Source organism: Azolla caroliniana, unplaced genomic scaffold (assembly GCF_043228905.1).
Source record: "Azolla caroliniana isolate FFs.n. ecotype wild unplaced genomic scaffold, voAzoCaro1.0.p SCAF_7, whole genome shotgun sequence".
NCBI classification, from domain to species: Eukaryota; Viridiplantae; Streptophyta; class Polypodiopsida; order Salviniales; family Salviniaceae; genus Azolla; species Azolla caroliniana.
This window is the reverse complement of record NW_028230442.1, coordinates 2,414,810-2,427,262: the sequence shown is the minus strand read 5'-3', so window position 1 is coordinate 2,427,262 and position 12,453 is coordinate 2,414,810. Positions and strand designations below refer to the sequence as shown.

At 38.7% G+C, this 12,453-nt stretch overlaps 1 protein-coding gene across 1 annotated transcript; it reads left to right on the top strand.

The window, feature by feature from the left end:
• The first annotated feature begins 8,670 nt into the window (after nt 1-8,670).
• On the top strand, nt 8,671-10,582 carry LOC147861511 (UDP-glycosyltransferase 85A8-like). Its single transcript, XM_087322084.1, has 2 exons — nt 8,671-9,260; nt 9,512-10,582. The coding sequence occupies exons 1-2, from the start codon at nt 8,696-8,698 to the stop codon at nt 10,465-10,467; spliced, it is 1,521 nt and encodes a 506-aa protein (XP_087178210.1). The 5' UTR covers nt 8,671-8,695; the 3' UTR covers nt 10,468-10,582.
• The last annotated feature ends 1,871 nt before the right edge of the window (nt 10,583-12,453 follow it).

Sequence of the window (12,453 nt, the reverse complement as noted above, 5' to 3'; positions counted from 1 at the left end):
TCCAATATAGCCTTTGTTGAAGGGGTTGGATTGATGGTATAATTGCTCAACTAGAATGTTACAGGGGGTGGAGCAAGGACAGTTGCTGAAATAAAGAAAAAGAGATGTATGAGAATATGCTCTATAAGTGGTACATAATACTATTTTGTGTAAGCTGTTGTAAGCCCATTTTATTGCAAAGTTCATGATCAGCCTAATGAAAAAACACATATGTGATGTAGATGTGAGGAGTGTATTATAACTACAATATCTGCATTTGAGCATGTGATGGAGCTGGCCTTTTTAGGTATACCTTAAACGACATACCTTTAGTGGCTTTAGAGACATTTCTATGGCATTTAACGCTAAGATATACATATTGTGTGTTGGAACTGTAAACAACATATATTGCATTGTTTATATATACATCAGTAAAGTGGAGCACTTTTGTATCATGCGTTAAGGTTGTAATGAACCGATTCTTGTTATATGTTTTGGCTCTCCATCAAATAATATCTTTCATTAGAATGTTAAGAGCAAAAAATAATACGCTATCAAGTGAGCCACTGAATATCAATGTTTGGATGCTTGAGATGCTTATGCACTTTTGGATAAAGATTTCTATAGCTTAGAAAACCTTTGTGATGAAGTATTTTTTGTGACCTAGAAACCAAGTGGCAATGTTAGTAAACTTCTCAATTGCAAAATGTTTAAATTCAATGATGTTGAAGCACTTTGGAAAGTATGATGCACTCCCATGATTCAACTTGGCATCATATAGTAGGACTAGAATTGGAATCTTTTAGTGTTCACAGAGAAGCCACTTAGATTTAAAATGTTTTGGCATCCACAAAGAGGCCATTTGGAATTAGAAAATTTTGGCGTCCCCTATCTAGAGCATGAGGGGTGGGAGATTATGCCTCAGGGCATAACAAATGGTACCATAAAGTTATTTAGGTCTTATGTGAGTGGTACTATAAAGCCATTATTGAGAGCATAACAAATGGTTCATTTGTAGAGGTACTTACTTAATGGGGACACCATGAAAAGACACATAGTAGTCTATAGAATAACTTTCAGATTAGTTTTTCCTCTATTTTGGAGTACATAGATTTGTTTCCTTAACCATCGTCTTATAAAGATGAGTTGGGAAAAAATATTTTGTATGTTGCAGTTGTTATGACTTTTCTAAAAACTAATGGGAGGATATTTTGGTTTTGGTAATAAAAAAAGAAGAAGACACATAGAAGCTCAAGTCAATGTAGGTGCATCATTCTGTTTTTCGTTATGTTTTTCTCTCTGTGTTCTTCCTCTTTCAGGAAGAATTTCAGTGGTCTCCTCTTGGTCATTTTTTATGCTGACCCTTCTTGTTATGCTACTTGTAGTTGTAATCTTTGTCCTATCCTTAGTAAGAACTATAATAGATAGACAATGCACACATAGTGCCATATCCATATACGGTAGAATGCACATGCACCCAAGAACCTTCTCACTTCCAAAGACATCTCACATTCTTTCATATCTTGTGAATGGCATCGATTTTTTCCACAGGACAACATAAGGTCCGCATAAGTGTTCAATGAATGATAAGGATTGTTGATCGGATAAATGCTAACTTCGAGTTAGGCGTGCTTCATTGAGCCTCTCCAATACCTTCTCACAATTGGACATGTGATAAGCTTATAGGAACTTTTGACATACAAATCAATCTTGGATCTCTTCCTTAACTAACTTTGCACATCCATTCATAGGGAAGTTGTTTAAGGATGATATTATTATGACCGAAATGCAATCAATTCCTTGTACTTCGTTCATGATGCTCATCATATTAGTGAAAACATTTGTTCAGTCCTAGTGGTAGATTGCACATTCACACTAGCCTGATTGGACCTTGCATTGTCATAATGGCACAATTGTTTATGGCTAGATTGGAATTGATTTTAGTTTGAGTATAAATTGATGTTCACCTACATAGCCCAATCCATGAATGACGCGTCTACAATCGGCTCAACGATTCAATACTCTTAGGAATCATAACCATCGGTTAGAGCATGGCACATTGGACAACTCAAGAATTTCCATCATGACATCTTCTTCTAATAGTCGATTAGCTTCAGATATCACATGTGAGCTTGAATGATAGCCCTCTATTTTGCTCCTCACATGCCATTGTGCTCATTAGGTCTAGCACCAATTCATCCTTCTTCGATGTGGATGTCCCTACCTCATACATACCCTTTGTTCTCGAGGTTTTTATTGTGACCATGAGATTCTTGCTCAATTGTTAGATGTGGCCAAGATGATGCCTTGGGCTTGTTCATCTATGTGCAAGGATTTTGCTTCAACAATGTCTTTGTTGGCAAGGTTGATGCCTGCTTTTTGTGGGGTGAGAGGGTGGGAGTTGTGCATGTGTGGAGCAATAAAATCTTTGTATGGTACACCTTGTGGTGGTGTTGGGACACGAGAACTCTTCTGGATGACAATTAATTACATGTTCATATGTTTTTCTTTTTTCCCAATCCATCTTGACCAATACCATTGAAAATGGTGCTCAAAATTTTGATTGAATCCTCTCTATTGAAATATGTTTAGTGCCATTTACAAAGGTTAAGAAACCTACATAACACTATAAATGTTTTGACGATAATCGAAATACCCATATATTTTGTGAAATGACCAAAATAACCTCCAGTTTGTCAGCTCGACAAGAATGATCAAGAATACGCCTAGGTTTTTTAATATGCATGAAAATCACCTCAACCATTGACTAAATTTACTCGAATACCCCTGCGTTAGAGTTAGATCAAAATAACGTCATTATTACTACTATTATTATCATCGCATTATCAACTTGCATTTGCTTATTATGATAAATTATGAATCTAGTTCCCTGTTAATGAAAGTAACATTCTCGGGTAAAAGTAAAATTTGACAATTCGAAAAGTATTGGTTTGAGACTTACAAATGAAGAGTTTCAAGAGAAAGAGTAACTTAAAACTTATAAGTTACTTATTTTATGTGTGAATGGTAGACCGTAGCTACATCATGAGCCTATTGGGAATAATTTAAAGAACCATATTAATTTATAATCTTGTATACATGAAGTGCCACATCAATAATAGAGATCACAATTGAAGAGAAGGGTCAATGTGCAGGTGGGATGCGATCAATAACCATAAGTTTTGAGATTGCACCAATGTGTAGGTCGGGGCCACGTGTCAACGTCCTTGGCCAATGTAAGGGTGATCTGGCGTTTCGTTGTCACGTATGCTTGGCCCATGTGTCAGCGGGTTCCTGGCCACGTGAGCGATCTGGCGGTTTGCTGCCACGTATGCTTGGCAGCGCAGCAGGCAGCCACGTCAACATCTGGCCTTTTTCCTTGGGCATGTGATGAAAAGAACGAGATGTGGAAAATAAGGAAATATGGAATGGAAAGGGAGGGAGAGGGAGAGAGAGAAAGGTAGGAAGAAATTTTATTGAATGATAGTTCCTTTTGTCTCTCTCTACAACCAATGCACCCTATTTTTGGGGTGCACCTTTTCATATCATTTAACTTTTCGTCTTATTATTTATTTATTCTAAACTAATTAGATTATTACAACAACCCCCCATAAACTAATTAGTTGTGAATCATTGTAATCCTAAATTTTCACAACAAGCTTCAAATTTGTCCGGAGGGAGAGCCTTTGTTAGAAAATCAGCCCACATATGATTTGTTGATGTAAACTCTAAGGTAAGCTTGTTTTCTTCGGCAAACTCTCGTATAAAGTGATATTTTAAATCCATGTGCTGTTTTCTCTGAGTGCTTTGGATTCTTTGTTAAGTAGATACATGATATATTGTCGCAAAAGATTTTTTCAATTGAAGCGGTTCACATAGTTGGAGTTCTTTTAACACTGTTTGCAACCATAGTCCTTCTTTAGCAGCCAACGCCATTGCTACGAATTCAGCTTCAACAGATGAGAGTGTCACAGACTCTTGTTTTTTGATTGCCACGTCATTGCTGCTCCTGCCATTATAAAAGAAAAACCAGCAGTAGATCTTCGAGAATCAACGTCCCCCCCCAATCCGAATTAGACCAACCAACAAGTGATTTGATTGGTCTTTCGGATTGGGATCGTTTATATGTTAATCCATAGTTAGATGTGTGTTTTAGATATCGCATAACTCGTTGAAGTGATTTCCAATGCATAAGGCCGAGGTTATGCATAAAGCGCAATAGATAATTAATTGCAAAACAAAGGTCAGGACGAGTTCCTGTGACTAAATATCGAAGTTTTCCTATTAATTGTTTAAAGGGAAATTGTTGGACCATCGGATATGCTTAAGTTACATGTTAGTGATAAGGGAGTAGGGCAAGGTTTAATGTTTTACATTCCGAAGGATTTCAAAATTTCATTAATGAATTTATTTTGATGAATGATTAAGGTGCCCATACTACGATTAAGCGTAACTTGCATGCCCAGGAAATAAGATAGGGGACCTAAATCTGTTATTGAAAATGCTCTGGAAAGTTCTAGCTTTGCTTGAGTAATTTCAGATGGTGTTCCGACTATAGGAATGTCATCCACATATAGTGCTACCACTAACAACCGATTAGATGTATGATTATGCCTAATGTATATATTTGGTTCTGATAACAATCTAGAATAGCCATGTAAGAGCATAAAATTGTTAAATTTTTGAAACCATAACCTAGGAGATTGTTTGAGTCCATAAAGTGACCAATGTAACCGACACACATAGTTTGGTTGAGAGTGTGACTCAAACCCAGGAGGTTGTGACATGTAGATTTCTTCGGATAAATCACAAAGTAGAAATGCCGTTTGTACATCCAAATGATGTACCTCGAGGTCAAGAATGGTGGCCAGAGCCATTAGGAGCCGAAAAGATGCCATGCGAAGAACGGGTGAGAATGTCTCAGAATAGTCAAGTCCTTCAACTTGAGAAAAACCACAAGTGACAAGTCGAGCTTTGTAACGTGCAACAATACCATTAGGGTTTAGTTTTTTCTTCAACACCCATTTGCATGAAATAGGTGAGCGTCCCATTGGGAGTGGTACTAGGGTCCACGTTTTGTTGGCCTCAAGAGATTCAAGTTCTTTTGCCATCGCAGCTTGCCATTCATTATGATCTGGACTTTGCAATGCCTCATTGATAGTTAAGGGATCATCAGAAATGTCTGATGTGGTTGAGGGGGAACCAAGAGCCGAAAATGCAAACTTAGGTTCAAATTGATGGTCCGCAACAAGAGCCTCTATTTTTTTTGTGCGATCATAAAGATCTTGAATAGTACGAACTTTCTTTGAAGTAGATGTAGAGCTAAGTGAACTAGGTGATTTCGCAATGTCAGAACTACTTGTATGTTCTACATGTTGATTATTAGTGGAATATGAAGTCTTTCTACATCCTATTTTAATTACTTTTGCATCATTGTGACCAATGGTTTTCAATTTGACATTAAGGCGTGAGGATCGTCGTAGTGGAATAAGGAGATTTTTGATAGGATGGGAACATGAATAATCAATATGAGTTAGTTGTGTTCCATCTAAAAGTTTTTCCTTATGAGTGCTATGGTGATTATTAAGGCTCTTTTTACTTTGGTTAGGGTTACTATTTAAAATTGGAGTATGTACATTAGTTTGTTGGGATTGTTTGGTTATTAGAGGCAATAAGTTGGAGTCATTGGTTGAACCTGCGACTTGTGGGCGGATCTCTAGAGATGAGGGCATTAATGGAGGAGAGTTAATTGTGACTTGTTGAATTTCCGAGGACATTTGTGGAGCCCGTCAAGAATTAGTAGGTGATGATATTACTTCTTTATTGGATTCAGTGTTAGACATGGTAGTCGCGTCTTGTATCTTTTCATAGCCATGATGTGAATGAGGATTAGATATCAGTTTGTCTTCATCAAATATCACTCGTCGGCTAAATATAAATCTTTTTTATTTTGGGTCGTATAATCAATAACCCTTATAGCCCTGAGGTTCGCCATACCCAACAAATATTGTGCGAACTGCGTGATTATCTAATTTTGATTGAGTTTCTAACGGTACGAGTGCATATGATGGACATCCAAAGATTCTTAGATGTTTATAATTTGGATTTTTTCCAAACCACAAGGAAAATGAAGTTGTCCTAATTGATCGACTATATGTTCTATTGAATATATAACAAGCAGTCGAAACAGCCTCTTCCCAGTATGTTCGGGGAAGGTTTGCATCGGCGAGCATGCAACGAGTGGCATCCATATACAACCGGTTTCGTCGTTCAACCCTTGAATTGTGTTGGGGTGTATATGGAATGGTAAACCGTTGTTGAATCCCACGATTTTGGCAATACGTTTGGAAGTTTTGGGACTTGAATTCTCCACCATTATCTGATTGGAGTACTTTAAGGGGCAATTCTTGTTGATTTGTTGCAAGTTTATGATAGGCTTTGAATTTCTCAAGGACTTGATCACTACATTTTGTCTTGAGAAATATGACCATCGTGAAACGAGTAAAGTCATCGATAAATGTTAAGAAATATACATTTCCAGATAGGGATGGGGTAGACAAAGGACCACATATATCTGTGTGCACTAGTTGGAGGGGTTTAGTGGTCGTTGTAGGATGGGATGGAAATGGTGAGTTACAGAGTTTTCCAAATATACACCCTTCGTAAAGGGATAGTTTTGATTTACTTGGAAGAGTAAAACCAACTGCTATATGTTGTCAGGCCATGTGAACCATTGTTTGATTGTTTAAGTGGCCTAATCGATAGTGCCATAATAAGGTCATATAGTTGGATGTGTTTGAATCATCCATGTGGTGTGCTTCTTCGGCAGGTACCACAGAGTGACCTAAAAGGTAAAGACATCCTTGTCTTGGACAGTTAACGACATAGCCTCGTCCAGAGGGTGTCTTATGACGAATGATACAATATTTGTGATAAAACTCGACGGATGTATTATCATTTGTGAGTTTATTGACAGATATCAAGTTTTTTGCTATGTTAGGTATATAGTAAACTTCATTGATTTCAATGAAGTTCCCATCAGAAAGTTCAAGATGGGCAGTCCCATGTCCAAGGGCATATTTAACCCCATTGTTCCCAAATCTAACCGGGAAAGGATGCTCTAAGACCTTATAATCTTTGAGCCATTCAACTCTTGAGGTGAGGTGACATGTGACACCTGTATCAAGAATCCACGTTGAAGTGGGAGAGTTGTTAAATGAAGTGAGGGCCATGAAGGCAATGAAAGAGACTTCATTATCCTCATCGGAATTTTGGTCACTATGACATATGTCATTATTTTGATCGTAGTCATCATGTGATGCATTGTAAGATTGGTCTTCTTTATATGTTCTTTTCCCATTGTTAGGATTCCTATAACAATCTTTTGTTTCATGTCCACTCCTTTGACAATTTTTACAAAAGGATCTAAGGAACCTAGATTTGTTATGATTCCTTGAATCATTAAATTTAGAAGTCCATGAATAAAATTTGGAGTTATTAGGTTGGTATGTTGATCTAGGTTTATTGTAAGGTTTTTTATTGTAATTTGGATGTTTGATATAAAGTGCGGTGTGATTTATTGCCCTATGAAATATGTTTTCTTGTGAGATTGATGCCACTAATGTTGGGACACTAATGTTGACTGATGTGGATTTTGTACTTATAAATGGTTGCCATGATGGGGGTAGGGCGGCTAACAAGAGGGCGGATTGAACGGAACTTGGCAAACTAAGTCCTGAAAGGATCACATCATCAAGTCGGTCTCCAATTTTTAACAAATGTATCAACATCATCATTTTCATTCATATTCATATTTATTAAAGTTTTTAAATTTGCAACTTGGGACGTAACGTTCGTATGGAGGTAATCAGCCTCTAATCTATCCCATATTTGTTTGGAGGTAGTCAAGGTTCTCACACTTTGCTTAAGTGTGTCCTCCATATGAAGGAGAAGTTCTAAGCGAGCGTTTAAATCACGTTGCTTCCATGTTTGCACGTCAAGCACATTTGTGGGGACATTAATGTCGGGGCACATGTCGGTTCCATTCGGCGATATTTAACAAGTCATGTTGTTCTAATATAATTTCCATGGTCATACGGCATGGTTTATAGTTTTTATCATTTAATTTTTCAATGTGATAAGTGCGAGACGATACCTGGGCGGCATTTGTAACCACATTTGCTATCACTCCACCTTTTGACATGGTCGAAAAACGTTTCTTTAATTCACACGTTCGTTATTAACACCACGACACAATTCTTGGTGGGGTTGGACTCCTTCACCGCTCTAATACCATGTGGAAAATAAGGAAATATGGAATGGAAATAGAGGGAGAGGGAGACAGAGAGAAAGGTAGGAAGAAATTTGATTGAATGATAGTTCCTTTTGTCTGTCTCTACAACCAACCGACCACACAACCAACCGACCACACAGAGAGGAAATGTGGTTGTTATAGATTTTTGGGGTGCACCTGTTCATATCATTTAACTTTTCGTCTTCTTCTTCTTATTATTATTTTATTTACTTATTCTAAACTAATTAGTTTATTACAACACGGGTGGTGAATTAGCACACGCAGTTGGCAAAGAAAGTGTGGCTCTCATCATGTCACGACAGCTGGCGTCCTTGTCGTTGTTGTTAAAGCCCTGCTTTCCACAATGTCCTTGCCAAGGGAAATGGGCGGGCGGACAAAAGACAAGAGAGAGAGAGAGAGAGGATGAAGAAGCCTCATGCCTTGGTGGTGGCCTTCCCGGCCCAAGGGCACATAGGGCCATTCATGGACCTCTGCATAAGCCTAGCCACAATGGGCGGCTTCCGAATAACCTTCGCCAACTACCCCGAAAGCCACGCCGCCATACGCCACTTGGAGCCCCTCCTCCTCCTCCTCCACTCTCGGCATCATCCCGGGACCGGAGGAGGAGGAGCTGGCATCCACCTCATCGAGATCCCGCCCAATCCGTCTTTGTCCGCCCCGACACATCAGCCTAGTAATGCGGTGCCCGGCCGGGCCGACCAAACACCCAGCCAAAGGCACCTCCTCCTGGCCCAAACTTGCCAAGACCTCCGAGACATCGGGATGCAAGGGCCTTTGGTCGAGATCGTTAGATCTCTCCTCCGATCCGACCCGCCCCTCACTTGCATCCTCTCCGACTTCTATGCGCCTTTCACACTCGCCCTCGCCCGCTCCTTCGGCCTCCCCCGCATCGTCTTCTGTCCGCAATCGGCCGGAACCCTCGCTTCCTACATGTCTATTATGCGGCGCGACCCCCGGCCGTCTCCAGGTATACACATATACACCGCCTAATAACAAATCCTCCGTTTTGTGGGGGGGTGTTATTTAGTTTTCTTATCGGTATTTTACGCTTCTTCCATCCCCCCAAAGGGGTGAACCTGATTGTCCGGCCGTACGACTTCGTCTTGGTCTCGTAGAGAACAACAATGTTGATAGATATCCTTGTGTAGTAATCGATCCATCGGCCCGATTTGGGTTTGGTGTTGTTTACTGACCGGATATGCATATCTTATTTTGCAGGAGATGTGATCGATTATATCCCCGGAGTGACAACACTTAAGTGGAATGAGATCACAGCTACTCTTCAATCTGGTGACCCAAATGATCCCAAGTTCCAATACTTATTTGAATGCTTTCACACCCTAGAAGACACCCCTTACATTCTAATGAACACATTTCAAGAGCTGGAGAATGTGTCTCTATCGAGCCTGGAGGAAGGCTTGAAGAAGAAATTGTTCTCTATAGGGCCTATATTGCCTCCGTGGTACTTTGATAATGTCGGGAAACATAATGTACACGAAACGAATAAAAGAATGGCAGCTTCATTATGGCAAGAGGACTACAGTTGCTTGCAATGGTTAGATGAACAAATAGACAAGTCAGTATTGTATGTTTCCTTTGGAAGCATCACAATTCTCACATGCAAGCAATTCGTTGAGATTGCATTAGGGTTAGAAATGAGCCTGAAGCCCATTCTTTGGGTTATTCGGCCCAACCTAATGATCGAGGAAATGCCAGTTGCTTTCCCAAATGGTTATCTCGAAAGAATGCATGGTCGTTCGTGTTTTGTTTCTTGGGCTCCACAAAAACAAGTCCTTATTCATAGATCGATTGGAGGGTTTTTCACACATTGTGGGTGGAATTCCACTCTTGAAAGCATTAGTGCTGGTGTTCCTATACTTGGGTGGCCTTATTTTGCAGACCAAATGCTCAATTGTCGACAATGTGTCGATCGATGGGGGATAGGGCTCGAGATTGAGACCAATGAGTTAGGATTTGTTACAAAAGAAGAGGTATGTAAAAAGGTGAAAATGCTTATGCAACCGTCGGAGATACTCGTGAGAGAGAATAGTCACAAATGGAAGAACAGTGCGCACCAAGCAATTGGACAAGGAGGTTCTTCACATAGTCATTGGAAAGAATTTTTGCAAACTTTCTCACAATTTGCATCTAAGGAAAACCAATTGCCTCCATAACTTGGTTGTTGTTCCATGTAGGGAGGTACTATGGAGGCACTCATAAAATGTTCATGATGTGTATTTTTATCACTAGAACCTTGTGCCTTCTTCATCTACAAAGGCAAATTATAATGTCAAAGCGTTGTAGACGAGTTAAGGCTAATGGAAAATGTTCTTTTCGTCAACTAATTGAAATGTTTGCCATACCCTAGATCTTTGCTGAAATATTTAGTGTGTGCAAATCGTTGTTTTTATTCAATATGAATGAGTTTCACAAAACCCTAGTTACTTGCATAAAGAATAAAGTCTATTTTTTCTTAAGGGAGTAGAGGAGGGAATTATTTTTGAGATGGTCGGTTCTAATCAGATTCAAAGCAATCATTTACAAATTCTATCGAGAATCAAGTTTTAAAAAAACAATTTAGATTCTTGTGTTTTTGTATTCATGCTTACATTTTATTTTTATAGAGATGCCAACTAGTTCTAAAGTCTTTTCAGTGCTTATTCAATACTTCGTGATGTAATTGTGTTCTAATCATACGGTGGTCTAAATAGGTTCTCAATGTGCTCTATAGTCTTGTGGATATGATTATGTTCTCTATATTCTTGTGGATATAACTATGTTTGTGCTCTATTAATAGGTTTCTGAATAGTTTAGCCTCCTTGTTCAAGCAATCCCGTAATAGATGCCCATTTTATTCAATTGATTTTGTGCTTGTCGATCATGCAAGTATCAATTGAATCCATTAGTTACCAAAGGAAATGCTTTCAATGTAAAAAGAATCAATAGATAAGATGTAAAATTTGAGTTAAATTTTGAAACATGGATGTAGTTATTTGAAACCAAATAAATGATCATTGTATTAACTTAAGCAAAATGTACTATTATTAATACAATATTGTTGTCTAGGTATGCTTATTATTTCGAATTGGGGGTGGTGATCATTTTTACCTTTTCCACAAAAGCATTGTTCCACCACAAGTTTGTAACTTATGCCATATAGTTATCACAACAACATCAAACTAGGGTATCCAATCTTCGATTATGCGCGGTCTAAGATCAACTCATGCCATTAGGCAACATTGTTCTCAAAAACATTAGAAAGTGTGGAACCAACCCAAGAGCCTATTTCTAAAAAAGGATAATCCCTACCATGGAAAACAATGCTAAAGCAAAATGTATGCAAGGTCTAACGAGCATATTCCTACATTATGAATGATGTTATAGTGAATAAACCGAGTAACTATTATAATTCGCAAAAGTATATACAAATGGGAAGCTTGGATGGGTAGAAGATTTTGATTCCCATGGTATATTCATTAATTTTAAGGGTATAAAAAGATCACTCTTTAGATAATTAAATGTGTAAGCATTGCCGATGTCGGCTTCAAATGTGACATACTTTGTGTTGGAAGCCATAGATTTTGGGGTGTCAACCTTGGAACTCATCTTCACCAAGTTACTACCCACAGCCGCCCTCATATTGGGGGCCTCCATACAATTCTTGTTCCAAGCAATTCCCTCTTTTTTCACAAGTGCTCAACGACATCGTCTCATTGGAAATTCCGTCAATGACTACGATGTTGATGAGGATTATTCGTATGAGCAATCTGATCAAACACACCACTCTAATAACCACAATGTTGAAACATATGACCTATTTTCCATGAATGGCCATGATATTAACCCATATGAAGGCATTTGGGAAAGAAGAAGGAACCAATCACACTTACATCCTCACACATCATTTGATAGATCTCATCGCAATGTGCCACAATCTAGTGGCATAGGTGGTTCGAAACATATTGGTACATCCAATAGTAGGTCTCATAATATTCGGTCACATTCCAATGCATTACATGGTTCAAGATATAATGAAACGAATACAAGCCATATGAGAGGTAATTCTAGAGATAGGCAAACGTCTAATGCTATGCTAGATGATTCTCCTTCTAGACCCCAATTAAACTCTTACAACTCACACCATGAATTAGACACCACTT